Below are 27,616 nucleotides of genomic sequence, written 5' to 3' on the forward strand. Positions count from 1 at the left end.
TGACAATAGGCATATCTTAACTTCTGAGTTGTTGCTTTATTGAAAGCCAAGATATTTTTCTTTCCAAGCTGCTAACACCTGTAAAAAAAAATCTACTTACCGCCTTGGGCAAACAGAGGTTATGAGAGCTTTCACTGTAACCTATCGCAGTAAAGAGTTTCTTCTTTTCCTCGGGAGTCATCAAGTCTTCAATCTCTGAAAATAAATAAAAGCCCAAAAATGATAGATTAAATATGGCCAATATTTTCTCAGTAAAATGCTAATCTGTTTTAAGGGTTGGATAGTGTAGCATTATCAATGTTCACCCATATCCTCATCATTTGTCAAAAGGAGAAGACTCCAGCTGAATTCATACTGTTAGGGTAAGTGCACACATTGATTATTTGAGGCAGATTTATCTGCACCAGTGTGTTGGCAGGAAAACGCTGTTTAAAAAATACAATTATTAAGTGTTTTGACATGCGCTTAGATGTGTTTTTTACATGCATTTTTTCCTATTCATTTGAATGGGTGAAAAATGCCATAAAAAAAGCTGAAAGAACATGCTGCACATTTAAAAAATGCTTGGATGGTTCAAATCTGCAGGGGTTTCAGAAAGAGTGGTTTGATTGAGTGACAAAGTGAAGCCCCGCGACCATTTGGATGCAAAAATAACTACTGACAGACATAGCTAACGGGTTAAACAGCAAAAGTCATAGGCTTATCTGATCCAGACTGTTAGCCAAGCGCCTGCTATATCTAGGCTTCTGATATAGTGGTGAAAAAGGCCACTTAGTTACACCTACTACCTTTTTTACATAAGTAATTGGAATAAGAATGTAATTTCTGTTAAAAATTACTTTCAGGTACAGAAAGTTCTTCAGAGTCTTCTTTTTTAGAGGTTTCTTTCTTCCCCCAGAATCCTCCAAACCAGCCTCCACTTTTCTTCTCTCCAGTTTGTGCAGCCTTTTTCGCCAGCACTTTCTGACCTGACCGCACTACCTAAAAATAGTGTAAATAATAATGCATTATATTAAAAAAATTATATACAATTTAGCAACTGTAGTCATAAATGCGTGCTTGTATGCATAAACAAATAATTTAATTTATTCTATAATTCAATTAAAAAACAAATTCATTGAGAGCGGCTGTTATCACTCCTCCTCCTCTTGACTGGTCTGCAGACATAACTGTACAGAGCTGGCTGTCAGTCACGGTAGAGGGGGAGCGATCACCGCAGACTCACTGTGCGGTGAGCAGTGACTGTTATGGGTTTGGAAGCGAGCAGAACAGAACTTAGTTTGCTCCCTGGAATGGCACTTAGAGTAAATAGTCTAACAATTTAAATGCCATTTAGCTGCATTTTATCACTATATCTGCAGGTACATAATATTTTTTGTAAGCGACAGGTTCCCTTTAAATAACTAAAAGTTACCTCTGCTTGTGCTTGTTGCCTAGCGAGAGTTATATTAAATACATCAAGAGGTTTTTCCAATGCCTAGAAGAAGAAAAAAAAATATATTACATAAATGGCAATAAAAACACAGTGAAAATGTTACCTTAAAAGTCAAACTGCAAAGATAAACAAAAAAATGTAAAAAGAATGAAACGCTTCAGAAAAATTATTCACTCATTTAAAACAGAGTTCAGACTAAAACATGGTTTACATGCATTTCTGACCAATCAGTCCATTCTTATAGATAAAATTGGTCTACGCCATTTACAATATCAGATATTTTCAATTTATTATTCTGCTGCAATTATCTATCTATATAATCGTCTAAGGTCCACTTCCATCTGTTTGTCTGTCAGTCAGTCTGTCAAGGAAATCCCGCGTCGCTGATTGGTCGCGGCCAGCTGGGCGCCACCAATCAGCGACAGGCACAGTCCGGCTGCGAATTGGCCCCTCCCTACTCCCCTCCAGTCAGTGCCCATATAGCATTTTAGCAGTCCGTTAAACGGACTTCGTTACACCGCGGCATAACGCGGTGTAACGGAGTCCGTTAACACTGCCATTAACCCTGTGTGACCAACTTTTCACTACTGATGCTGCCTATGCTGCAACATATAATGTTAAAAATAACTTTAAAAAAATCATTATATTCTCATCTTCCGGCGTCCGCGGCAGCCTTTCCCGCTCCTCGCGATGCTCTGGTCCCAAGAATGCATTGCGGCAAAGACCCGTGATGACGTAGCGGTCTCGCGAGACCGCTACATCATCAAGGGTTATTGCCGCAAGGCATTACTCGGAACGGAGCGTCGCGAGGAGCATCACTGAAGGCCTGGGCTGGATCCGGGGGCTACCGGAAGGGGAGTATATACCTATTTTTTATTTTAATTCTTTTTTTAACAGGGATATGGTGTCAACATTGCTATATACTACGTGGGCTGTGTTATATACTATGTGGGCTGTGTTACATACTGCGTGGGCTGTGTTACATACTACGTCGCCGTGCTCTACACTACGTGGGCTGTGCTATATACTACATGGGTTTGCTATATACTATGTAGCTGTGCTATATACTACGTGGCTGTGCTATATACTACGTGGCTGTGCTATATACTACGTGAGCTATGCTATATACTACGTGAGCTATGCTATATACTACGTGAGCTGTGCCATATACTACGTGAGCTGTGCTATATACTACGTGGGCTGTGAGACTCTTTCGCCAGGGGCCCTCAAAAACCTGCAACTGGCCCTGGCTTTACTGATTGTTCCCGGCCGGCCGCGACCAATCAGGCGCAGTCCGGCCGCGAATTGGTGCGGGATTTGAACCACGCTTCGCTAATTGGTCGCGTCCGGACGGCCGAATCCTGTGTATTCATTGCATTATTCTCAAATCTTCATAAATAAACTACATACATATTTTAGAATACCCGATGCGTTAGAATTGGGCCACCATCTAGTCTTAAAATAAAACATTTCTAACCTTTAATTGTGCAGTGATCGCATGATTGTCCCCGCGGGGGGGTGGGGGGGGTGGGGGGGTTACACTCCTCACAACTATGATCCCTGTGATTGGCTGTTCAATCCTGAATAGCCAATCACAGCATTTCTTAGTGTTTCAGGCACTAACACTGCCTCAAAAACAGATGTCCAGCCTAAGATCGGTGCTGTAAGAGCCATGATCAAAGGCTGGTGCCTACCAACCACGGCATCACCAGGGCCAGCTCCGATTGGTGGGATCGACAATGACAGTGATCACACCAATCAGAGCACACAGACGAGCTGTGATCTGCATGTGACCACCTTGTGCAACCTCAGTCTAGCTTCGGATTTGTACAGGATGGTCCCCTTGTGGGGGAACAGAAGCCTCTGCCATCACTGAGATTGCAGCTGCTGCTCCTTCTGCTGAAGAAAGAAGAGTTCCTGATCCTTGTCTGAGCTTTCCCTAATCCCCCTCTACCTCCTTAACTCAACTTTTCCCTACTCATCCACTCTCCCCTCCCCACTGCCAAATGCTGACAAGTACCTGATGGCTCGTTTTTGGCAGCTTTTTCTTTTTGTGCGTCCTGCAGCTGCCGAACGTTGTTCAGTGATGCAGTTCATTGAGTCAACATCCTTGCTCGTTGGTCTCCAGGACTTTTTGTCGCTGTCCATTCTTCTCCCCTTCCCCCTTTGCACCACCTCTGTGCAGCCGCCAAACGTTGATCAGTGACGCAAATCACTCGTGCTCGCTGTATTACACAACTTTTTATTTTTACCAACTACTCCCCCCATACGACTCTGTACATGTGTCCCACAGCTGCCGTACTGCTGATCAGATGTACACCACTGACTAGCACCCAAGCTCGTTTTTGAAAAGGATATTTTTTCCCCTATTATTTTATACCATTTTGCACCACATCTGTGCATACATTGTACAGCCGTCGTGCGCTGATCGGTGACGCACATTAGTGATCAACCTCCGGTTTTTGGAGGTTTTTTTTCTTTTCTTAAAACAGAATCAAAAAATAATTTAGATTAGGGACAGTAAAATATACTTTAGTAAAAGTCAACTACTACAGCATTTTTTAGTGACTTGAATCAGGATTATTGCCCGTTACGAGCGCTCAATAATTTGTTTTTTTCTTACTGACGTTCATTTAGTAAGTTTGTTTTTTATTTTACCAAATTTTTATATTTTTCTTACTATATTCTTTTTCTTTTCTAAATAAAAAAAGAAGCTTACACCATGCACTCACAATCACATCAAAATAAAATTTGGTACACACACACCACATACGGTACGTGAAAAAAAGGCATCCCGCTTGTCCCAAACCCAGTATTTAGCGGAGGAGGCATACGCTTTCCTTACCTCCAACACTGACCTTGAGGGAGAGAATCTCACCTTCCTTTATTTTTCCAACTCCTCCTCTTACTCTAGTGATACCGAACCACCACGCAGATGCCCCAGGACAGACAATGAACCAGTGCCCACTGTTATTGACCCCATATGGACCTCGACCTCACCTCCCAAAAATTATGATACACAGATTCTTGATTTTGTGGCGCAATCAGGAATTCAATTTGATACCACAGACCTCACAGAAATTGACTTTTTCAAAGTCTTTTTCTCTGAAGATTTTGTTCATCTCATGATGTCGCAGATCAATTTGTACGCCCAGCAATTTGTGCCCAAAATCCGACTTCATAATTTGCCAACTAGACCATTGTAGACGTCATAGAAATTATGAAGTTTTTAATGGCTTGGTTCTTCACATGATAATGAAGAAGAGAGAAATTCCGCAATATTGCAGTATTGACGTTTTGCATAACACTACAGTATTCCGCATGGCTATGGCATGGACACATTTTGAGGCCATCCACAAATTCTTGCATTACAGTGACAATGCACAATGTCCTCTCTGAAATGACCAACTTTTCAAAGTCTGGCTGGTCATTGAGCACTTCCGCAACAAGTTTGCTGAGGTGTACAAACCCCAAAGGAACATCTGTGGGAAACCCCAAAGGAACATCTGTGGGAACAAGTCCCTAAACCATTTCAAGGGGAGGCTCAAATTCCGGCAATACCTGCCAATTAACAAGGCCAGGTACGGAAAGAAGCTGTACAAACTATGTGAGACTACCTCAGGGTACACCCACAAGTTTAGGGTTTATGAAGGGAAGAACACTTGAATTCAACCTAGTGAATGACCCCCTGTCCTGGGAGTTAGTGGGAAATGTGTGTGGGATTTGGTGCACCCTCTGCAGGATCAAGGTTATCACCTCTATGTAGATAACATTTATACCAGCGTAGTGACAACATGCTGGAGGTCAAGTACAAGGAAAAGAGAGATGGTGATGGCAGCACACCCAGCACTGTACGAGGTACCTCTACACAGGTCCACAAACCACACACTGTGTACTGGTGTACAACAAGAACATGGGAGGAGTTAATCTCTCTGATAAAGTCCTCCAGCCGTACAGTGCCATGAGAAAAGCCAAGGTCTGGTACAAGAAGCTGGCCATGCACATCGTACAGATGACAATGCTCTCATGATGCGCAGGCCAGACCAGGACCTTCCTTAAGTTTCAGGAAGTAGTGATCAAAGTCCTAATATTTGGCAGTCAGGAAGGAGCGAGCCCCAGTACTTCCAGAACTGAAAGTGCCAGTATTGAACCAGGAAAACATTTCCCGGCTGTGGTCTCTCAAACTGCAAAGAGAGGACGGACACAAAGTGTGTAACAGAAGGGGGATACAAAAGGACACCATTTATCTATGTTACACCTGCCCTGACAAACCTGGTCTGTGTATGAAAGACTGTTTCAGAGTCTACTACTCATCCACTGACTATCATCCATTGACTAATACATTTATTTCTGAATTCCATAACTCACGAATTCCATCCTGACGTACACTACATAACACACGTATACCACCACCAAATTCATATACCAGAAAAACACTAGATCAATTCCAATATAGGGTCACTAGTGTGTGTGTGTGTGGGGGGGGGGCGTTTCCTCTGTTTAGGCACACCACGGGCTCTCCAAACGCGACGTGATGCAAGAAGACCATTCCTTTAAAGCAGTGTTTCACCAACAGGCCATGTTTTCAGGATTTCCTTAGATGATGGAGTTAATGCTGGAGCAGATGATGAAATTATCACCTGTGAAATAATAGGAGATCCTGAAAACTTCACCTGTTGGTGGGTCTTGAGAAACGGAGTTGAGAAACACTGCTTTAAAGTCTGCATTCCCAAACGTCACGCTTTCCCTTCCAAGCACCGCAGTGCGCCAAATCAGTAGTTTTCCTCCAGATATGGCATATCAGCATACTCAGGAGAAATTGCACAACATATTTGGGGATCCTTTTTATCCTGTTCCCATTGTGAAAATGAAAAAAAATTGAGGCTAAAAGATAATTTTTGTGGAAAAATGTAATTTTTTTTTAATTTATTTTCACAACTCAACGTTACAATTTTCTGTTAAGCACCAGGGGGTTCAAGGTGCTCACCACACATCTGGATAAAATCTTTGGGGAGTCTAGTTTCAAAATTGGTGTCATTTGTGGGGGTTTCCACTGTTTAGGCACATCAGGGGCTCTCCAAACATGACATGGCGTCTACTAATCATTCCAGCAAATTTTCCAATCAAAAAGTCAAATGGCACGCCTTCCTTTCAGAGTCCTGCTATGCGCCCAAACAGTGGTTTTCGCCCACATATGGGGTAACGGCATGCTCAGGAGAAATTGCACAACAACGTTTGGGGTCCTGTTAAATAAATGTGAAGGAATTTTTTGTTTGTATGTATATGAGTTGGTGACTCTAGGTTCAGCACTTGTTCACACTTAGTCTATGTTTGGATGTGACGGTCAGTTTTTTGAAATTTAAATTCCTGTGAAGCACCTGAAGGGTTAATAAACTTCTTGAATGTGGTTTTTAGCACCTTGAGGGGTGCAGTTTTTAGAATGGAGTCACTTTTAAATATTTTCTGTCATATAGACTCCCCAAACTTTCTTCAAATGTGATCCCTAAAAAAAAAGGGTTCTGTAAATTTTGTTAGAAAAATGAGAAATCGCTGATCAACTTTTAACACTTATAACTTCGGAATAAAAAAAAATGTTTAAAAAATTGGACTTCTGTAAAGTAGATGTGGGAAATGTTATTTATTAACTATTTTGTGTGGCATAACTCTCTGAGTTTAGGGCATAAGATTTCAAAGTTTGAAAATTGCAAAATTTTCCAAATTTTCGCCAAATTCCATTATTTTCACAATTAAACGCAAGTCATATCGAAGAAATTTTACAACCATCATGAAGTACAACATGTCAAGAAAAAAACCCTCAGTGTCATGGAGTTTCCACAACAGAGAAGAGCCAGAAGACCATGGCGTCTCATTGCTCCTACTTCTGCGCTGAGAAGCACTTCTCCTTCATTTTAATGGTGTTTATTCTTTTTGCTAGAACAGGGGTTAATCGGCTATGTTGGAGAATCCTGAGCTCTCAGCTGACATCAGTTAGCCACTCCCATTCCCTTTATAATCTGGGTCCTGATTCAAATCCATGTCAGAGCTAGCATTTGCTGCATATGGCTTAGGAGGAGAGGAGTTCTTATGAGAAGTAGTGCTGAAGGAGTTTTCGGTGACTGTTGCGTGATTTTTAAGTGTGGTAATTCCCTTCCCTCCTCTTCATTGGTTTATTCCCCATCCTCAGCTCCCCGATGTATTCCTTTGTTATATGTGAGTGAATATTTGTATGCCTGGTGTTTTCAGTTTATCCTTGTTTGTGTAGCCTTGTTTGTCGGGTTGGTATACTGCGATGCACAGTAGCGCCCCTCTTCCCTGGGTAGGGGAAGAGAACAGTTGGAGGGCTAACTCAGGAAATAAGGCAAGGGTGGCGATCCAGGTATCCTCACCTTCAGTATCCCGAGGACTAGAGCGAGCTAAGTAACCCCTTAGTGTCAGGGACAGGGAAGGAGCCCTGGTCCCGGGTCTCCTGACAGCTGTGTCGTGACACTCAGAGGCAGTGGGATCTGTTGAAGTGTTCCAGAGTTCTTACCTCGTAAAGTGACACTGGTCAGACTTGTAAAATTTGGCCTTGTCATAAAGGTGAAAACAGGCTCGGGAATGAAGGTGTTAATGAAGCCGTTTTCTGGAGCAGTTACACGCTATCAGCATCAAGTTTGGTAGCAGATTTAGAATCACGTCCCATCAATTTTTTGACTGAGGAGACAGATTTCAATGAGACCAAGTTGCCATTTTGGCACCGCTTTATTCTGAGGACTTGTATCAGGGTTTCCATATAAATTCCCCCAAAATGGAATTCAGACAAAACCACTTGTGGAGCCATTCACATTCATTCCAGTCTGTAGGTGTTAATCTTTATTAGACGGAAACAATAAAGGTACCTTCACACTAACCGACTTTGCAACGATAACGATAGCGATCCGTGACGTTACAGCGTCCTGGATAGCGATATCGTTGTGTTTGACACGCAGCAGCGATCAGGATCCTGCTGTGATATTGCTGGTCGTTGCTGAAAGGTCAGAACTTTATTTGGTCGTCAGATCGGCGTGTATCGTCGTGTTTGACAGCAAAAGCAACGATGCCAGCAATGTTTTACAATGGTAACCAGGGTAAATATCGGGTTACTAAGCGCAGGGCCGCGCTTAGTAACCCGATGTTTACCCTGGTTACCATTGTAAAAGTAAAAAAAACAAACAGTACATACTCACCCTCTGCTGTCTGTCACACGTCCCTCGCCGTCTGCTTCCCGCACTGACTGTGAGCTCCGGCCGGCCAGAAAGTAAAAGCAGAGCACAGCGGTGACTTCACCGCTGTGCTCTGCTTTTACTTTACGGCCGGCAATCAGAGTCAGTGCGGGAAGCAGACGGCCAGGGACGTGTGACAGACAGCAGAAGGTGAGTATGTACTGTTTGTTTTTTTTACTTTTACAATGGTAACCAGGGTAAACATCGGGTTACTAAGGGCGGCCCTGCGCTTAGTAACCCGATGTTTACCCTGGTTACCCGGGGACCTCGGCATCGTTGGTCGCTGGAGAGCTGTCTGTGTGACAGCTCCCCAGCGACCACACAGCGACTTACCAACGATCATGGCCAGGTTGTATCGCTGGTCGTGATCGTTGGTAAATCATTTAGTGTGAAGGTACCTTAACTTGGTATATCTAAAAAGACCTATACTGACAGAAGGGAGGCCAAAGTGACGGTCTGCTTCATTATAATGAAGTGCTCTGTTGGGGCTCCTTCGAAGGGTTGCGTCTGGATTCCATTTACCAGAGATTTAGACAAATTAAAACAAGTGTTCAGTATACAGCCATGTACAAATGTGAACCTACCCTTACACACGTCAATTTTGTCCCAATAGGTCAGATTTTTATATGTATAAAGCACCGCAAATTAAAATGTATTTCAAGTTAAAATTATGCAATTAATTGTGGACTACTGATATTACATCCATGCGTCACATTTTAAGTCCTTCACATTGCATCACTGCAGAACTACGTCACGGTCCCTAAGGTAAAACAGCAGAAGGTCTAGATGGTACATTCAGAAAAAGTTACACACAGGTACATTATGTCCATATCAATCACCTGGATCTGCTTTGTGGCTTCTTCAGGAAGCTTTGTTTGGGTCAGTTTGGCCTTGTACGCATTCTTGTAACATTTTAGGTTTTCCCTGTGTTGTGTAATGTTACACCATGACCACATTTTTGTTCTTCGCCTAACATGAATTTCCAAGATGCTGGTAATTGCATAATTCCACCTGTAGATGAAACGGGAATGACAAAAAAAAAAGCTCTGAATACAAATCGCTTTGCTAAAATGTATTTACTTTTGCAAACAATTATAAATATTCTTATGAAAGGTGCTTTTCAATCTAAGTTTAATCTCTCTCAAAAGAAAGGAAAATTCTGGCACTAGAACAGTATTTTAGTGATAAAAATGTAAGTATTTCTTCACCACAAACAGTATAAAATTCTGTGACAAAGCTGCGGTGTCAACATGATCACTGCAACACTAGATGTATTCACTTAGGGGTGCAGTTTGTAAAATGGGGTCACTTAGGGTATGTGCACACGTTGCGGATTCTCTGCGGATCCACAGCATTTTTTGCAGTGCAGAAACGCTGCAGATCCGCAATTGATTTACAGTACAATGTAAATCAATGAGAAAAAAAAATGCTGTGCACACTTTGCGGAAAATCCGCTGCGGAAACGCTGCGGTTTAAAAGAAGTAGCATGTCACTTCTTTTTTGTGAATCTGCAGCGTTTTTGTACCCATTCCATTATAGAAAAACCGCAGTGGTAAAAAACGCAGCAAATCTGCAAGAAAACCGCAGTAAAAAAAAAAACGCTGCGGAACCGCACAAAAAACCGCAGGTGCGTTTTCTGCCAGGAGAGACAGAATCCGCACCAGAAATTCCACCAGAAATTCCTAAGCCTAATCCGCAACGTGTGCACATAGCCTTATGGGGAGTTTCTACAGCACTGGCACCTCAGGGGCTCAGCCAATGTGATATGACAACCGCAAACCATTCCAGCAAAATCTGTATTTCAATATGGCGCTTCTTCCCTTCTGACCTTAATGTACCTGACAAGAAGCTCACGATTACAAATCAGGTATTGGCACACTCAAAAAAAGTGCGTAATCAATTACATGGTTTATTTCCTCCTAAAAACTCTTTTGAAAATTAAAAACTTAGGGCTAAAACAACATTTTTGTGAAAATTGTTACATAATTCTGTGTATCATCTGTTAAAAAGCTTACTACAAAACAACCCTAAATGAATTCACCAAGAGGTGTAACTTCCAAAATGCGGTCAAGTGTGTGGGGATCTCCTGTTTTGGAACCATAGTGGCTTTTTAAATGCAACATTGCGCCTGCAGTCTATTCCTGCCAAATCTGGGATCAAAAATTCAAATAGGGATCCTTCCATTCCGAGGCCTGTCATATGGCCAAACAGTAGTTTTCCTGCACATATAGGATATCAGCATACTCAGGATTTCACAACAAATTGGGTGGTCCATATTCTCCTGCTACCTTTGTGAACATGAAAAGTTTGGGACTAAAAGCAACATTTGTGGAAAAAAACTATTTTTCATTTTTATGTTCCAATGCTGTAAAATTCTGTGAGTCCAAAATGATCACTAAACTCCTAAGTAAATTCCTTGATGGGTGTAGAAGTTTGGCTCATGTGTGCGAAGTTTATTCTGCTTTGCTACCTTGGAGGCTCTTCAAATGCAACACAGCGTCTGCAGTCAATTTCTGACAAATATGATCGCTGTTCAGGAGAGGAAATCATCTAACTTGAGGGAGCGGAAGCAGTTTTACCTTGAGGAATGGGCAAAAATCACAGAAGCAAGATGTGAACAGCTCAGACTTATCCAAAGCGACTTGCAGCTGTAATTGCTGCAAAAGGAGGCTATCCAAAGTACTGCCAATAGGGGGGTGAATAGTTATGCACACTGAACTTTTCACTTCTTTTGTACCATTTGTTATTTGCTTAACAATAAAAAGAAAAAGTGTTTGCAGTTGTAGGCATGTCCTTTACATGTTACACGTTACATGTTAGGCTACTTTCACACTAGCGTCGTGCACTGCACGTCGCTATGCGACGTTGCAGCGCACCGCGCATAGTGTGGAAGCGCCGCACAACGGGGGCAGCGGATGCTGTTTTACATCGCATCCGCTGCCCCATTGTGATGTGCGGGGACGGAGTTCCGGCCGCGCATGCGCAGTCGGAAAAGACGCTATCGACGCACAAAAAAAGTTACATGCAACTTTTTTGTGCCGACGGTCCGACGCAACCGTCACACGACGGTTGCGACGTGTGGCAATGCGTCGCTAATTCAAGTCTATGGAGAAAAAACGCATCCTGCAAGCAATTTTGCAGGATGCGTTTTTTCTGCAAAGCGACGCATAGCGACGTGCAGTGCACGACGCTAATGTGAAAGTAGCCTTAGGGCAAGTTAGGTTAGGCTATGGGTTGAACTAGATGGACTTAAAGTCTTCCTTCAACCTTAATAACTATGTTACTATGTTACTATGAACTGATTCAAACATTCAAGAACAAATTTCAGGTTGTGAGGTAGAAAAACATGAAAACTGCCAAGGGGAGTGAATACTTTCGCAAGCCACGGTACTTTGCTATTATTCCTGTGAAGCACCAGAAGGGTTAACAATCTACCCGAATGCAGTTTTTATAATGAGAGGAAATGGTGCAGCTTGTCGGCGCATACACAGATTTAAATCTCGGCTCAATGATGAGCAGAGATCTCAATCTGCACCACCTTCGAAGCCATTTTACTCAAGAGTGCGGGAAGATCAATGTACACAGCGGAGACTCTGCTCCTGCCTCCCTCCGCCAGGACAACACCACCTCCTCCTAGCCCAGACCCCGCAGCATTGCCCAACACTCCAACAAGTCACTCCTGCTGTCAAATGACGTAAATGTGACCCTGCTCCACGCTCGCCGTCCCTCTCGGGAAGCTACATTCAGTTAGACACACCTATGACCCCCGAAATGCCTGATCCTGATGATAGGGAAAAAATAATTTTTTGCCTATTTTCCACCTTTATACTTGAGGTGCATCTTATAGTCCCAAAAACACTAAATTATTTTGTGCAATATGACTGAATTTTTGTGTTCATAAAGTGTGAATTTTTCTACTTTTTTTCAAATTTTTGATATTTTGGTAAAAACGCGAATCATACATACCCAAAATTTAACATGAAGTATAATGTGTCACAAAAAAACAGTCTCAGAATCACTGGGATTTGTTGAAGCTTTCCAGATTTATTACCACATAAAGTGACACCGGTCAGAATTGAAAAACTTGGCTCCGTCAGGAAGAGGAAAACAGGCTGTGGCTTGAAAGGGGTTTAAGTTTAACCTGCTTGTTGCCACCACTAGGGGGCTCTAAATAGCTTCTAATGAAGCGAGTAGAAGGAATATACAAAATTACACAGATCTTACTTATAAGGGTAGAAACATTAGTGTCTGATAAAAAAAAAATAGGGAACATTATGCACACCATATACTGCACACCTTATTGTTAGACTACACAATACAGCCTATAATGTATGAAAAATGCAAATGGATAAATTGTTGATGTAATAAAGCAATAAAGTCTCACTAAGGAAAATCAAAATTATCCACAGTCCCAGCCGATCAGTCTTGACTGGGAAGCACTTAATTCTGACTGAATAAAATGAAGACTTCTGTGGAGTAGGCACATACCATTTACTGGGGTCTTCTTTCAGCGTTCCTGCTGGTCGGAACTTTCGGTATGGAGCATTCCTAACCATGTAATCCACAGACTCCAACAAGTCAATCATGCTGAGGTACTACAAGTAAAATTAGAAAAACAAACTATATTGACAAATGAATATAAACAATCGATCACATTGTGACTTAAAAACTAACTTGCTGCCTGTAAATTCTCTCTGTGGAAGGTGTAGATAATATGAAGGGAAGTTTATTACGGTACTTGCCTGTGGCTTGGTTAGTTCTATTGCGATGTGCTGAATCTCCATGTTCCAATCTAACTTTGGAGTTCGCAATTCAACTTCTGCATATGGATTGATGTAAAGCTTTGCTGAAGCAGACACTGGCTTAAAGACTTGAATAAAAAGAAAAATGAAATGGCAACACAATATTTAAAAAGCAGGAAGGTCTTAAGAACTCACTATTGGCATAAAAAATTCAGATAAGTAAAAGGGTTAGAATTGATAAAATTCACGATATTGGGGTCAAACCTTTTATCTGCAATGAAATGCGGCACTAAAGGCTAAAATCGTTCCTTATCATTGGCCTGTGTGAACAGACTCGTAATCACTTGACAAAATAGCAAAAAATACTTCTTGACAAAAAATTTCTTGTTGGAAGAGTTTATTTATTTAGCAAGCTTAACCAGTCCATGACCAGGTCATTTGATCTCCTTCCTGACCTGGCACATTTTTTTTTGGTTTTATTGTACATGTGGTTTGATTTGTTGATATCAGAGGAAAATGTAAAGAAAAGTAGAAAATACATGTTTATTTTCACTTTTTATTTTTTTTTTTTCAGGAAGGGGACTGCAGTTTAAAAATGTTAGCAGTCCAAAAATAATTCAAGTGTAACCAATGTTTTAGTATTTTTTTCCATGAATCAATAATTCACATGAATATAAGCAACTTTGGGAAAAAAAAATCTTATAAGAGAAATCCACTTAGTGCGTTTATTCAAGTAATCATTTATTATGAAAGTCATCAATACACGGGTAAAATGTGTCATCAGGGAATACAGACTTTTCCTTTACAGAGATAGGAGATAACAGTTGGTGCTCATAACGTTCTATGGAGAATAGTAACGGTTTCATGAATTTATACAGCAGGATATTTGTATCTGCCTCTAGCTCCTCTTCTCCCCTTTTCAGAAATGGGAAAATCTGCCCTTACTGAATACTGATTTTACCATGAACTGAGAGTGAAAGATCAGTCCAGGAAAAGAAATAACAGATTAATCTAATAAGATCTATTACAAAAGTTGCATAATTTTCCTCTGTACTCTTGACTTATGAAGAAAAAGTATAATGATGGTTACACTTTTAAAATCAATGTTCTTGGCAGTAATAATTAGTGTACATGGAAGTGGACTCCCTTGTCTAGACAGGCCAGTAAACCACTGCCGATCAGTTTGCATGAAAGCAATTGGTAATCACATAATGGCTGAGGTTGGCCATGTAAATGAGCCTTAGAATTTAGTTGAATGAATGGTTAAGCTGGCATCTAGTGAGCTTGCTGGTGGAGAGCACTTATCATTAAAAGGGTTGCCACAAATACAAAGTTGATTTTAATCAACAGATATTATAATAATAATAAGTTCCACAATTGGATGTGTTTAAATAAAATGTTCCTGTGCTGAGATAATCTTATACATGTGCCCCTGCTGTGTACTGCGTAAGGACTGTGTCTGACAGTGCAGTGCTGCGCCAGACCATGGTCGGCACATAACTCCTGGCCAGGGGACATAAGTCGCACACGATAATGGAGTACGGTATATAGACCCGATACATGCAGCTGCTGATTTCTGAGGCAACACCGTCAATAGGAATATTACTGGGTTTTTACCACCTAACTTGAAAGCAGCATAATATATACATAGACTCTGATTTTAGAAATATATCACTTACTGGGCTGCTTGCTGTACTTTTGATAAAATATCATGAGGAGATTATCACTAGAGGATTAGTAAACCTGCTGCCATGTAGTCCTCCATACTGATGAGCTCTGTATAGCCTCGACCACACCATTGATTGGAAGCTTTCTGCCCTATGTACAGTGTACATATAAAACTGAAAAACCAGAGGTGTAGGACTGGTATACAGTGCTCATGAGTATGGAGGACTACATATTAGATTTGCAGTAGGTAAAATAGTGATTTTAACAAAAGTGCAGCACCCAGTAAAGGAACTTATACATTGCTGGAATTAGAGACTATGTCCCTACATCACGCTGCTCTTAGATAGGGTAGTAAAAAAAAAAAAAAAACTGGTGACAGCTTCCTTGCAAGCACTCCATGTTAAAAATCAGAATAATAACAAATTAAGCTTCATACAAAAAAAAATAACATTACAATTTTTGAGCTTTTTTTTTTTTACATCCAATTAGCTACAGTAAACAAAAAAAGATAATAAGGTTGTACACATCGTAAAACAGGAAATACAATACACAATGACACTAAGAGAGCGTTACTAAACAAAATGCATCAAAATAGCTGTCAGATTTACTAACATTGTGTACTGTTTTTTTTTAGCAAAATATAATATTTATCAGCCAAGAGAGGATCAAACTTAAAGTGAACCTGACAGCTGTTACATGCTGCTAATAAAAAACATACGTTACTGTAATAGCTGCTGGGGACAGAGATCGTGCTATATAGACTAGTAAGGCAGATGGTCCCTGGCTGCTTCTCCCCCCTGCCAGATGGACAGGTCTCTGCCTATACTACACAAATGTAGGAAATGGACTGTCAATCCAGGGTAGCAGGCGAGTAAAGGCCACCAGGGACTTGCCTGTCCAACCAGTCTTTAGAATGGTCTCAGTCCCCAGCAACTTTTAAAGGGAACCTGTCACCCCCAAAATCAAAGATGAGCTAAGCCCACCAGCATCAGGGGCTTATCTACAGCATTCTGGAATGCTGTAGATAAGCCCCCGATGTATCCTAAAAGATGAGAAAAAGAGATTACATTATACTCACCCAGGGGAGGTCCCAGTCCGGTCCGATGGGTGTCGTGGTCCGGTCCAGCGCCTCCTATCTTAATCAGATGACGTCCTCTTCTGGTCTTCACGCTCTGGCGCAGGCGTACTTTTTCTGCCCTCAGGGCAGAGCAAAGTACTGCAGTGCGCAGGTGCCGGGAAAGGTCAGAGAGGCCCAGCGCCTGCGCGCTGCAGTACTTTGCTCTGCCCTCAACAGGGCAGACAAAGTACGCCGGAGCCGCAGCGTGAAGACAAGAAGAGGACGTCATCCTATGAAAATGGGAGGACCCGGACCGGACCGCGACGCCCATCGGACCGGACCGCCCCCCAAGTGAGTATAATCTAACCTCTTTTTCTCATCTTTTAGGATACATCGGGGTCTTATCTACAGCATTCCAGAATGCTGTAGATAAGCCCCTGATGCCGGTGGGCTTAGCTCACCATCGATTTTGGGGGTGACAGGTTCCCTTTAACTGAACAGTGAGCCATCCAAAAGTTGGAGTGGCTCATGGTTATTAGAAACACCCCAGCAACATGTATAATAAAGTGTCTCATGCCAATAAATGGTCCAGTAAACATGCTAATGGGAAAAGAACATCTTACCCAACATGTCAAAGGACATGCAACCTGAAAGATGAGAAAAAGAGGTTAGATTATACTCACCCAGGGGCGGTCCCGCTGCCGTCCGGGGCCTCCCATCTTCTTACGATGACGTCCTCCTCTTGTAGTCACGCTGCAGCTCTGGAGCAGGCGTACTTTGTCTGACCTGTTGAGGGCAGAGCAAAGTACTGCAGTGCGCAGGTGCTGGGAAAGGTCAGAGAGGCCCGGCGCCTGCGCACTGCAGTACTTTGCTTGGCCCTCAACAGGGCAGACAAAGTACGCATGCGCCGGAGCCGCAGCGTCAATACAAGAAGAGGACCTCATCGTATGAAGATAGGAGGCACCGGACCCGGACCGCGACACCCATCGGACCGGACCGCCCCTGGGTGAGTATAATCTAACCTCTTTTTCTCATCTTTAAGGATACATCGGGGGCTTATCTACAGCATTCCAGAATGCAGGTTCCTTTTCAAGTATGTTTTCTCCGAAATGGCGCAATATTTCAGAATGAAACATGCATGGCTGCATCGTTCACACAGCCACTGCCTGATACATGCTGCAGACGGATTGGGCAACTAATATCAGGTTCTTTTTAAGCTCCAAACTAAACTGATGTTAAACAAATACTAACAAAAGTGGTGGCACATCTATTAAAACAGTCTAGGCGTATAAGCTTTGGTTTGATATAGACCCTTTATCATTCTTTTATGTTATTTTTTTTTTTATTGAATGCACACCCACTTTTGATTTTAAATGAAAGGACATTGATAGTTTGGATTTTGCTGCCCCTCTTCAGTGCTGGCTCGGCATCTTGTTGCTCCATGCACTAACCTTTATTGCCTCTCAGAAAATATTTCTACTGAAAAACCCCAGTAAGGTGGTGAGATCCTTCTTCTCTTTAGTCAAATATCAATCAAGAAGTGGGAAAAAAAGAGAAGCGTGTCTAACATTTCTACAGAGTTGTGCCAGTACATATAGCGTACACCAATGTGATCAATTTGGCAGGTTCTGAATGCACGATCTAGTTTTATCCTATGAGAAAGAGAAAAAGACCAATGCATATATGATGAACACACCTAAGGATTAGAAACCTAACAAAATATTTTTTTATTATTAACAACCAAAACACACAGTAGATAAAAACCTTTTAACCCCTTAAGGACCGTCGATACGCCTTTTAACGGCGGCAGATAAGGGGCCTTATTCCTCAGCACCGCTTTTTAACGGCGTTGTGAAATAAAAGGTATAGCACCCCCCGCTTCAGAAAAACCCTGGTAGCCGATATCCCAAAGAACATGATTTGGGTCGGTTTTTACTGTCCTTAGTCTCATGATCGTCGTTATTTGCAGAAAAAAAAAAAAGTCAGATTTCCAATTCATTTCTCTCTCCTCTGATATGATCTAGCACATTAGAGGAGAGAGAAGTGGGGTCCCCCGAGCCTTCCCCGGTACCTCCGGCTCAGTCCTTACACGTCACCTTCCTGGAAGAAAATGGCGGGCGCATGAGCAGTGCTGGGCTTTCCAGTCTACCCTTCTATGATAGGATACCCACCACAGGGCTTTCCACTCTATTACACTCTTACTACATATTTACATCATCCTATTATAACGTTATCCTCCTTGTGTCACTCTATACATACAGCTGCTCTAGGAGGATTTTACCACCAGGCCTCTTCTTCTGGCATGCCTTTCCATACCCATCTTGGGGACGCCCAATTTTGGCTGTTTATATGCTATTTAACATGTTTTCTGCACCGTTCCTTCTTTCTCATGCCTGATTCAAGGATAGTCCCGCTGTATTCCTGTGACAATTATTTATTGATATTTGCATTACCATTTCTGATTTAATAACATATTTGGCCACATGGACCCTACCGGTACTCTGGGTGTTGTATTGTTGTTCTCCTGTTTTTCAAAGGTTTTTTTTTTTTATCTACTGTGTGTTTTGGTTGTTAATAATAAAAAATATTTTGTTACCATTCCTAGGTGTGCACATCATATATGCATTGGTCTTTTTCCCTTTCTCATCTCTATTTATCTCCCCATGCATTGTGCAGCACATTTTTTATTTATCGCTTATCGAATCTTTCTTCATTAAGTAGTGCACCCTACCTCCCATTTATGCTATAGTTTTATCCCATCTCACTATTTTTCAGATCGTATTAATAACTCTGCCCTAATAAGTGTAACAAATTCAACAAGTAGAGAACACGCTTTTTTTATAGACTCAAGATAAAAGACACTTACTATACTGGTAGTCTAAGGGTTTTTTACTACTTGACATAACCCCTGATTTCAAATCAGCCTGCAAAAAGAAAAAAAAAAAAAAATTAGCATGTCATCAAATGACTTAAGAATAAAATAAAATCTAGACAAAAAATAAAATGTATAAAGAGTATTATATAAATGGCAAATAAAAAGCAAACAAGAATCACTGTCCGTGTTTAGCAGGGAAAAGTTTCCTTTTAAATTCAGTAGAATAATATTAAATCTCATTGACATAAAGCTTCCTTAAAATGCAAATCGGAGTCAAACTTCCTTTGTATCATCACATCACGTTTATCAAATACGCTACTGAAACAGGATGAGACTGACTATAGCCAAAGGAGAATATGGCATCAATGTGGACTGATTTGCTGATGAAAAAACAAGTATTTAAGTTGGTAATTTGCCAAGTACTGAGAAATGCAATTTAATTTTAATATAAATTCAGCACCACTTTTCACACAGTCTGACAGGATCTGTGTCAAATGGAGATTATAGCTTTAAACTCGATAAACAAGTTTTCACGGGTTTGACGTAAGCGCCAACATGGCAAATAAATAGTGGCACCAAGAGTGAACAGAGACGGCTGTTTCAGGAAAGAACAGGAAGAAGATACATATTGCCGTTTATTAGGGATACAATACAGGTGACAACATTAAACTCTTATTCCAGGTACTGGTTTCGTGGAAATTCACGATAACAATAACGGTGGTTAGGACAAAGCCTGCTAACTGGTATTAATACTGAAGCTCCACATGTAAAGTGGAGATAAGATACTCCGCTACCCAAACAGGATTTATAGACTTTGCTTAGGTAAAGCCCTGCAGTAATTAGGATGTTTCCTCCTGAAAGTAATCAGTAAAGCAAACAGAAAATACCCAGCTATATAACAATTTAAAAAGTAGCTTGCAAAGTCTTTGCCATGTCTTAAAGATGTCTGGGAATAAGTATTTGAGGATCCATCTACAGGATAGGTGATCAATAGCAGATCGGTGGTGGTCCGACAACCAGCATCCCCACCGATAAGCTGTCTTTTTTGTTCTAACAGGATGTAAACATTTGAAACAGAACTGCTGAGCACAGCTCCATTGAAAGTGTAGCGGCCGCTGCCAGGTATTCAGCGCAGCCCCCATTTTTCTGCATAGACGCTGTGCTGCAGTAAACGGCAATGGCCAACAGTATCTGCTGCACTTTATATAGAACGCGGTGCAAAGTGTCTAAATGCAGCTGCAGGCAGAACAAAAAACACAACTGATCAGTGGGGACCCCATGTTTCAGACCCCATGAATCTGCTATGGATGACCTATCATGTAGATCAGCATCGGCATTTGATAACCTGACAACCCATTTAAGGTGCCAAACCAAATGAACACAATTAACGACCAACCATCCAATGTAGGTCAATGGAGTTCAACAGGTATTGGAGGAAGGAGGATTCAGGCATGCTGGATTTTGTCCACCCACATGAAAGCTTAGTGTCAGTCCCAAGGTCACATCAATTATCCAGCACTTGCATGTTATGAGTGACCCCAAGGGTCACCACATGGTGTAATTTTGAAGACTCGGACATGACGTTTCTTCTACGGACACTTTGTTGTTTCACTACTGTGTTAGCTATACAATGTTCCTCACTTCCATTGGTGTATTTTTGCATAATACACTATTGACCATACATTTACATATTGGCATAAACGTCTACTGATGGCACAATCTGTATAACACTACTGCATATGGCTCCATCACATGGACATATAGCAGTAAAATATCGTCTCGTGGTCTGAGTTATTCATCTGTTGGTTATTCACCATCCATTTGAGGTGAGTATTTTTTAGTCCTATCATAGGCTGTGACCAAGTACCTCCTTATCTTTGGTCATTTTCCATCGTTTTTAGATGTCTATGTAAATAAAGCTTGATATATTCTTTATTGGGGGTGCATCCTTTATGGGTATGTTCTATTTTTCTCTCCTTTTGGCGAGTTGCTGTTTGTTATATACATTGGATAACACTCTCTAGACCTTCATTTTTTGTAGTGCTCGATATACACTATATTATACATTAATATATTCAAATAAAATGAGACCAAGTTTTATCATGTGAACACAGTATACACCTACTGCTCTACCAGCAGAATAATTAAAATGCTGTTTTTTATTCCTATCAATTAAAAAATATGACTATCAGTTACAAACACCTTTTACCATCTGGGCAGCAGTTTTCATATAAAAGTTAAAATTTCCTGGTCTTAAGCATTTGTTGGTGCTAGATGAATGCACATATGGTGGAACTGATAAGCTTGCTTGAGAGCCAAAAGCTTAATAGTGTTTCTAAGATACCCATGAAATCAGCTGCCTTTATTACACGCTGATGGCAATGGCCTGATATTACATCATCAGGGAGAAGAGGACAGGATGACTAACGGAACCTGCTTGGTAAAAGAAAGGGCAAATGCAAAAAAAACAGACATGGAGGAAGGCTCCGGACAGATATTCACCATGGCCAGTGATTAGCCACGTCAGCCTAGGCAGCATTAATAAACATCTGCCCAGAAGTAAGTGGAAACCAACGGGGAGTGCAGTGGCAGCAGAGTGATGAGTATTGGTTATTGAGTTTACCGACAGCCCTTTCCTATGCCACAGACAATTTTCATATTTTGCACCTTCTTTTTTTTCTTCTGCTTCCAGAAGAGCCATAAACTTTATTTTTTCAATGGACAGCCTTATAAGCGCTTCGTTTTTTAGCTGTAGTTCCAAACAACCCCATTTATTTGGCCATATCATGTACACAAAATAGAGGAAGGGGCTGCCTTTATTATTATCATTGTGCGGTAAAAAGTACCCATACAATTAATTACGGTGGCACCATACAATTATTTTTTTTTTCTGGTGATAAATTGTTTTTACAATTGTGTGAAATGTGGTTTGTGTCCTCATTTTCTGAGACCCATAACTTTACATTTTTCTATCGATGGCTTTTTCTTTGCAGAGGTTTTAATTGGTACAATTTACGGTACAATCAAGATCTGAATTGCTTTCTATTGCATCCGAAACCCACGCCCCACATATGCTGCACATGTCAGAAGTAGTGAGGAAGGGGTTACAGGTAGCTGCAATACGTTCGCAGCTCACACCCTTTCCATATGTGTAAGATGTATAGTTGGAACAAGCCTGTCCACACTTATTGTTATTCATTAACCCACAGCGATAACAGGGACATTAAACTAATATGGCCAGCAATAAATCCTGATTGTACCAGTCTAGAACTTTTTACTATAAAGTACTGATTAAAAACCAGACACCAATTAGTAACGGTAGCCTAACATATCATAAAATATATGAAGATTAACATGGAAAGCTGAAATAAGGACAAGTAAATCTACAAGAATCATAAAATAAAATCAAAACTAAATATCAGTAATTTAATAGAAATGCAATACCTGGGGCCAGTGCTTCCACTTCACGGACATTTCTAATTCCATCTCTTAGTTTGGGAGTCACCTTAGTACAATGGGGCTTGTATATCAAATGAAACTCAACAATTTGCAGGGCACAGTGCATCAGAAAAAAGGTGCAAGTGACAGCACCATATTTATTAAAAATGTATAACTTAGCGGTGAGCAGAACATTCATATAAATAACAATACATGTATTATTGACAAAAAAACCTACTACAAACAATGGATATGTGCGGCAAAGACTGATAACGGTATATGAACCATTTCAATGGAACCTGTCAGCTGGTTCATGCTGCCCGAACTATGGGCAATATATAGTAAAGATGGATCAGTGATGCTTTACTTTGACACGCTGCAGACTTTCAGATAAAAGAAAAACCTAGCTCACGTGGCGGCAGAGAGGATGTGACCAGTGAAAGAGGCTTGCTTCACACTGCCCGCTCCGCTAGCCTGACAGGTCTCTGCGGGGAGACGGACGCAGGGACCGACATGTTAGTCTAGCTGAGCAGGTGAGGAACAAATACAAGCAGCTCGAATTAGCTCATCGGTTCTCTTTAAATGACACGTTGGCATGCACCTCATTTGTAGAATAGGAAAAAGTATATAAAAGTATATATATAAAAAAAAGGAGACATTCCAGTAAATGTTTTGTATGATTTAAAAGTGATTGGAGTGTACAATATTTACCAGTATCTTTTCACATGGCTGATGGTAATACATTGTGCTGTTGACATTCCAGTACGTGCTAAAACAATCCAGGCGAACCAACTAGACAAAAAACAAATATATATTCTAGTCAATTGCAAACACAAAATGTCAAAATTTGCCTTATAACAGAGTGCATATATACAATTAGCAGTAAAGTTATTTGGTCTGTATTTAACTGGATATTTTGTCAGCAGTGGCAATATTTGGTTTAAGATGGTGCTTAACAACAGGTGCCACAAAAAGGATCTGACAAAGCTACAGGAGTGTGCAAGCCACTATACAGAGCAAAATTACCTATTTAAAATTGGGTTTTTCTTTTAAGTGTGTTTTTTTCTTCTATCTGTATTATAACTTAAAAAGATTTTTTTTTGTAATCCTTATGGCTACTTTACACTCCTACTTCCTGTTATTTACAAAAAACTCTTTAGAGGTCTTATGATACCAAGCAGGGTTACTATGATCGACAATTCTATGCACTGACGATAACACAAGATTCACCAATCACAATAGGTGATGTAAAAACTGTCCCTGCTCCCACTATTAAATGATCAGGAGGTCTAGAGTGGCTCCAGTGGCTATTGTGAAAAATGCACTAGTCGTGGGGTTAATCTAAACTTGGTGTTCATTTTTGTACTAAGCATCGTAATTATTTATTTTTACAGATCGTGATATAAAAAGATCATTTATAACAAAGTAATCGAAATTAGAAAAAAATATATATACTATATATATATATATATATATATATATATATATATATATATATATATATATATATATATATATATATATATATATATATATATATATACACTCACCGGCCACTTTATTAGGTACACCTGTCCAACTTCTTGTTAACACTTAATTTCTAATCAGCCAATCACATGGCGGCAACTCAGTGCATTTAGGCATGTAGACATGGTCAAGACAATCTCCTGCAGTTCAAACCGAGCATCAGTATGGGGAAGAAAGGTGATTTGAGTGCCTTTGAACGTGGCATGGTTGTTGGTGCCAGAAGGGCTGGTCTGAGTATTTCAGAAACTGCTGATCTACTGGGATTTTCACGCACAACCATCTCTAGGGTTTACAGAGAATGGTCCGAAAAAGAAAAAAAATCCAGTGAGCGGCAGTTCTGTGGGCGGAAATGCCTTGTTGATGCCAGAGGTCAGAGGATGGGCAGACTGGTTCGAGCTGATAGAAAGGCAACAGTGACTCAAATCGCCACCCGTTACAACCAAGGTAGGCCTAAGAGCATCTCTGAACGCACAGTGCGTCGAACTTTGAGGCAGATGGGCTACAGCAGCAGAAGACCACACCGGGTACCACTCCTTTCAGCTAAGAACAGGAAACTGAGGCTACAATTTGTACAAGCTCATCGAAATTGGACAGTAGAAGATTGGAAAAACGTTGCTTGGTCTGATGAGTCTCGATTTCTGCTGCGACATTCGGATGGTAGGGTCAGAATTTGGCGTAAACAACATGAAAGCATGGATCCATCCTGCCTTGTATGGAGCATCTTTGGGATGTGCAGCCGACAAATCTGCGGCAACTGTGTGATGCCATCATGTCAATATGGACCAAAATCTCTGAGGAATGCTTCCAGCACCTTGTTGAATCTATGCCATGAAGAATTGAGGCAGTTCTGAAGGCAAAAGGGGGTCCAACCCGTTACTAGCATGGTGTACCTAATAAAGTGGCCGGTGAGTGTATGTATATGTATATATATATATATATATATATATATATATATATATATATATATATATATATATACATACACACACACATATTATACATACACGCATATTATATATATCTAACTACTCATCTACAAAGAAGTGACCAGCACCTCCAAACAGGATAAAGCAAGAGTGAACTGGTGCAAGCTGCCATGACTGCATAATATAGCAGTACTCTGTAAGCGCTAAGAAGTGTGCAAATATTGAATATAATAAGTTTTAATTGCATTACTGATATATAGAATAAACTTATAAAAATAAAGGTACTTAGTACATATAGTGGCCAATCCATGTGTGCTCATCAACCACGGCAAAGTGACCTATCTCTCTACAGCATTTTGTTTTTGTTTTTTTGTTTTTTCTTTTTTTTTCTTTTACAGATTGTGATATTAAAAAATACATGTAAGATGACCTAAATAAAAGAAGCACTCCAATCAAAGTTTTTATCCTCTTAACCCCTTTACAACCTATGACGTATAAATAAGTCCTAAGTCGTGTCCAGGCATTTCAGGTGGGCTCTGCCAGTGAGCATACATCTTTTCCAGCTGGTTCAATCAGATGTCATGTGTCCCTGACAGCCGCAGGTGAAATCACGATCCACCCGCAGCTGTTAAATATGTTAAATGCCGCTGCAGAAGACCAGATTTGAGTTCTTCTTTAAAGAGTATCTGTCAGCAGGTTTTTGCTATAAAATCTGAAGACACCAGGAGATAGAGGCTGAGACATCGAAATCAGGGATGTGTCACTCGTCAAAGTGTGAGCTGTTTACTAACTGTGAAGGATTTTTTTACTTTGAGATTAACATTGTTGGACTAGTCCAACAGCAAAGCACCTCACTGATTTAGGACTTTGTACTGAGAGAGTCTGGGGTGGGCGGGATTAGCTTTCTCAGCTCTGCTTCATTCTAAACCTAAACACTGTGTCACTTTGTGGCTGCACCCTATAATGTGATGCATTATTGGATTCAGCTTTCTCTTTTCCTTAATTAGGCTGCTCTCAGATGAGGTAACAAAAACCTGCTGACAGATTCCCTTTAAATAGTAGGTCATTTTCTGATGGCATGTTCCCTTTAAATGCAACCATCACTACATTTATTAAGCTGATACTAAAATAATCTTTTTATTAAGATCATTACCTTGTATATTACTTTACAAGCTTCATTTAGTATGCTTGGTGTCCAGGATTCACTGGATGTCTGTCAGAAAAACAAAATAAATCAGACCATAAATTATTTCTTTACCTCTGCCATAAGCATGGTGAAAATGTAGGAAAATATCCAAAAAACAGAATAAGAGCTAGCGAGAAATCAAATTACCGTATTTATTACATAAAACTTGAGGCCACAATTCTGAACAGTTTTCTCTCAATTCCAACTAAGGCTACTTTCACACTAGCATTTATTGCAATACGTCATTTTGGCGAAAAAACGCATCCTGCAAAAGTGCTTGCAGGATGCGTTTTTTCACTATTGACTAACATTAGCGACGCATTTGCGACGCATTGCCACACGTCGCAACCGTCGTGTGATGGTTGCGCCGTGTTGTGGCGGACCGTCGGATGCAAAAAACGTTACATGTAACGTTTTTTGCTGCCGACGGACCGCCATTTCCGACCGCGCATGCGCGGCCGGAACTCCGCCCCCACCTCCCCGCACCTCACAATGGGGCGGCGGATGCGCTGGAAAAATGCATCCGCTGCCCCCGTTGTGCGGCGTATACAACGCTAGCGTCGGTACGTCGGCCCGACGCTCTGCGACGGGCCGAGTACGACGCTAGTGTGAAAGTAGCCTAAGTCAATGTAGGTAAATCACAAAATATCAAAATGTATCTTCACAGCCTCAGGGAAAAGTTAGGTTTAGAAATCTAGAGAAAGGTTGTGGTTGCTCATCATAGCTCTTGATTTTGTGAGATTCAATCTTCTAGGCAAAAATCACATCGTATTACACCCAAATATCTTTACCAAGAGTTCTTCACCCTGTCTACACGATTACATTTCATATACCGTACTTGTTCTCTTATGCACGGTTTACACTTGCATTTTACATTTTGATTCTCGGTTTAGGAAAAGAGAAACCAAATTAATGTAGAAAATAGTGATGAGCGAACATGCTCGGATAAGGTGCTATTGGTGCATGCTCAGGAGCTAACCCACAGCCTTCGGCGTGCTCAGAAAATATGTTTGAGCACCCCCCGGCTGCATGTCTCACGACTGTTCGTCAGCAACAACACATGCAGTGATTGCCTAACAAACAGCCAATCCCTGCATCTCGAACATATTACTGGAGCACGCCAAAGGCACTCTGTTAGCACCCGAGCATGCACTGATAACATTGGCTTGTCACTAGTAGTAAACATATCTGGCAAGATCAATCAAGATTTAAAGCCCAAGTATCTATTGGTAGGAATCATGCCCAAGCAGTACTTTACCTGGAGACTTAGCTCAGCGAGGGTCATTCCTACGGACACCGGAATACGGACATCAGTTATCTATTAATACAATGCAAAAACATTTACATTCAGTCCTAGATTTAGTCACCTTTTACATCGATTTTAGAAATGATAAATGAAGAATTTAGCACACATTACGACCACTGGTGAGGTCCAGCCTTCCCAACATTCTAGCTAATGAGGGCACCCTAGGAAAAGATTAAGAAGCCCTGTAGGATGCTGTACATCCAGTAATGTACAGG

General features: G+C 41.0%; 1 protein-coding gene across 3 annotated transcripts in view; it reads right to left on the reverse strand.

The window, feature by feature from the left end:
* Positions 1–27,616, reverse strand: part of VPS13C (vacuolar protein sorting 13 homolog C) — a 391,739-nt gene that overhangs the window by 250,790 nt on the left and 113,333 nt on the right. For all 3 annotated transcript variants that reach the window (XM_077264165.1, XM_077264166.1, XM_077264167.1), the window contains 10 exons: positions 27,354–27,413; positions 26,063–26,122; positions 23,168–23,248; positions 19,010–19,067; positions 13,419–13,546; positions 13,165–13,271; positions 9,516–9,687; positions 1,415–1,477; positions 840–981; positions 101–195 (listed from right to left, as the gene is read on the reverse strand). In XM_077264165.1, coding sequence (XP_077120280.1) covers positions 101–195; positions 840–981; positions 1,415–1,477; positions 9,516–9,687; positions 13,165–13,271; positions 13,419–13,546; positions 19,010–19,067; positions 23,168–23,248; positions 26,063–26,122; positions 27,354–27,413 — 966 coding nt within the window. The remainder of the gene's footprint in view (positions 1–100; positions 196–839; positions 982–1,414; positions 1,478–9,515; positions 9,688–13,164; positions 13,272–13,418; positions 13,547–19,009; positions 19,068–23,167; positions 23,249–26,062; positions 26,123–27,353; positions 27,414–27,616) is intronic.

Source organism: Ranitomeya variabilis, chromosome 5, assembly GCF_051348905.1.
Source record: "Ranitomeya variabilis isolate aRanVar5 chromosome 5, aRanVar5.hap1, whole genome shotgun sequence".
In the NCBI taxonomy this organism is placed as follows: Eukaryota; Metazoa; Chordata; class Amphibia; order Anura; family Dendrobatidae; genus Ranitomeya; species Ranitomeya variabilis.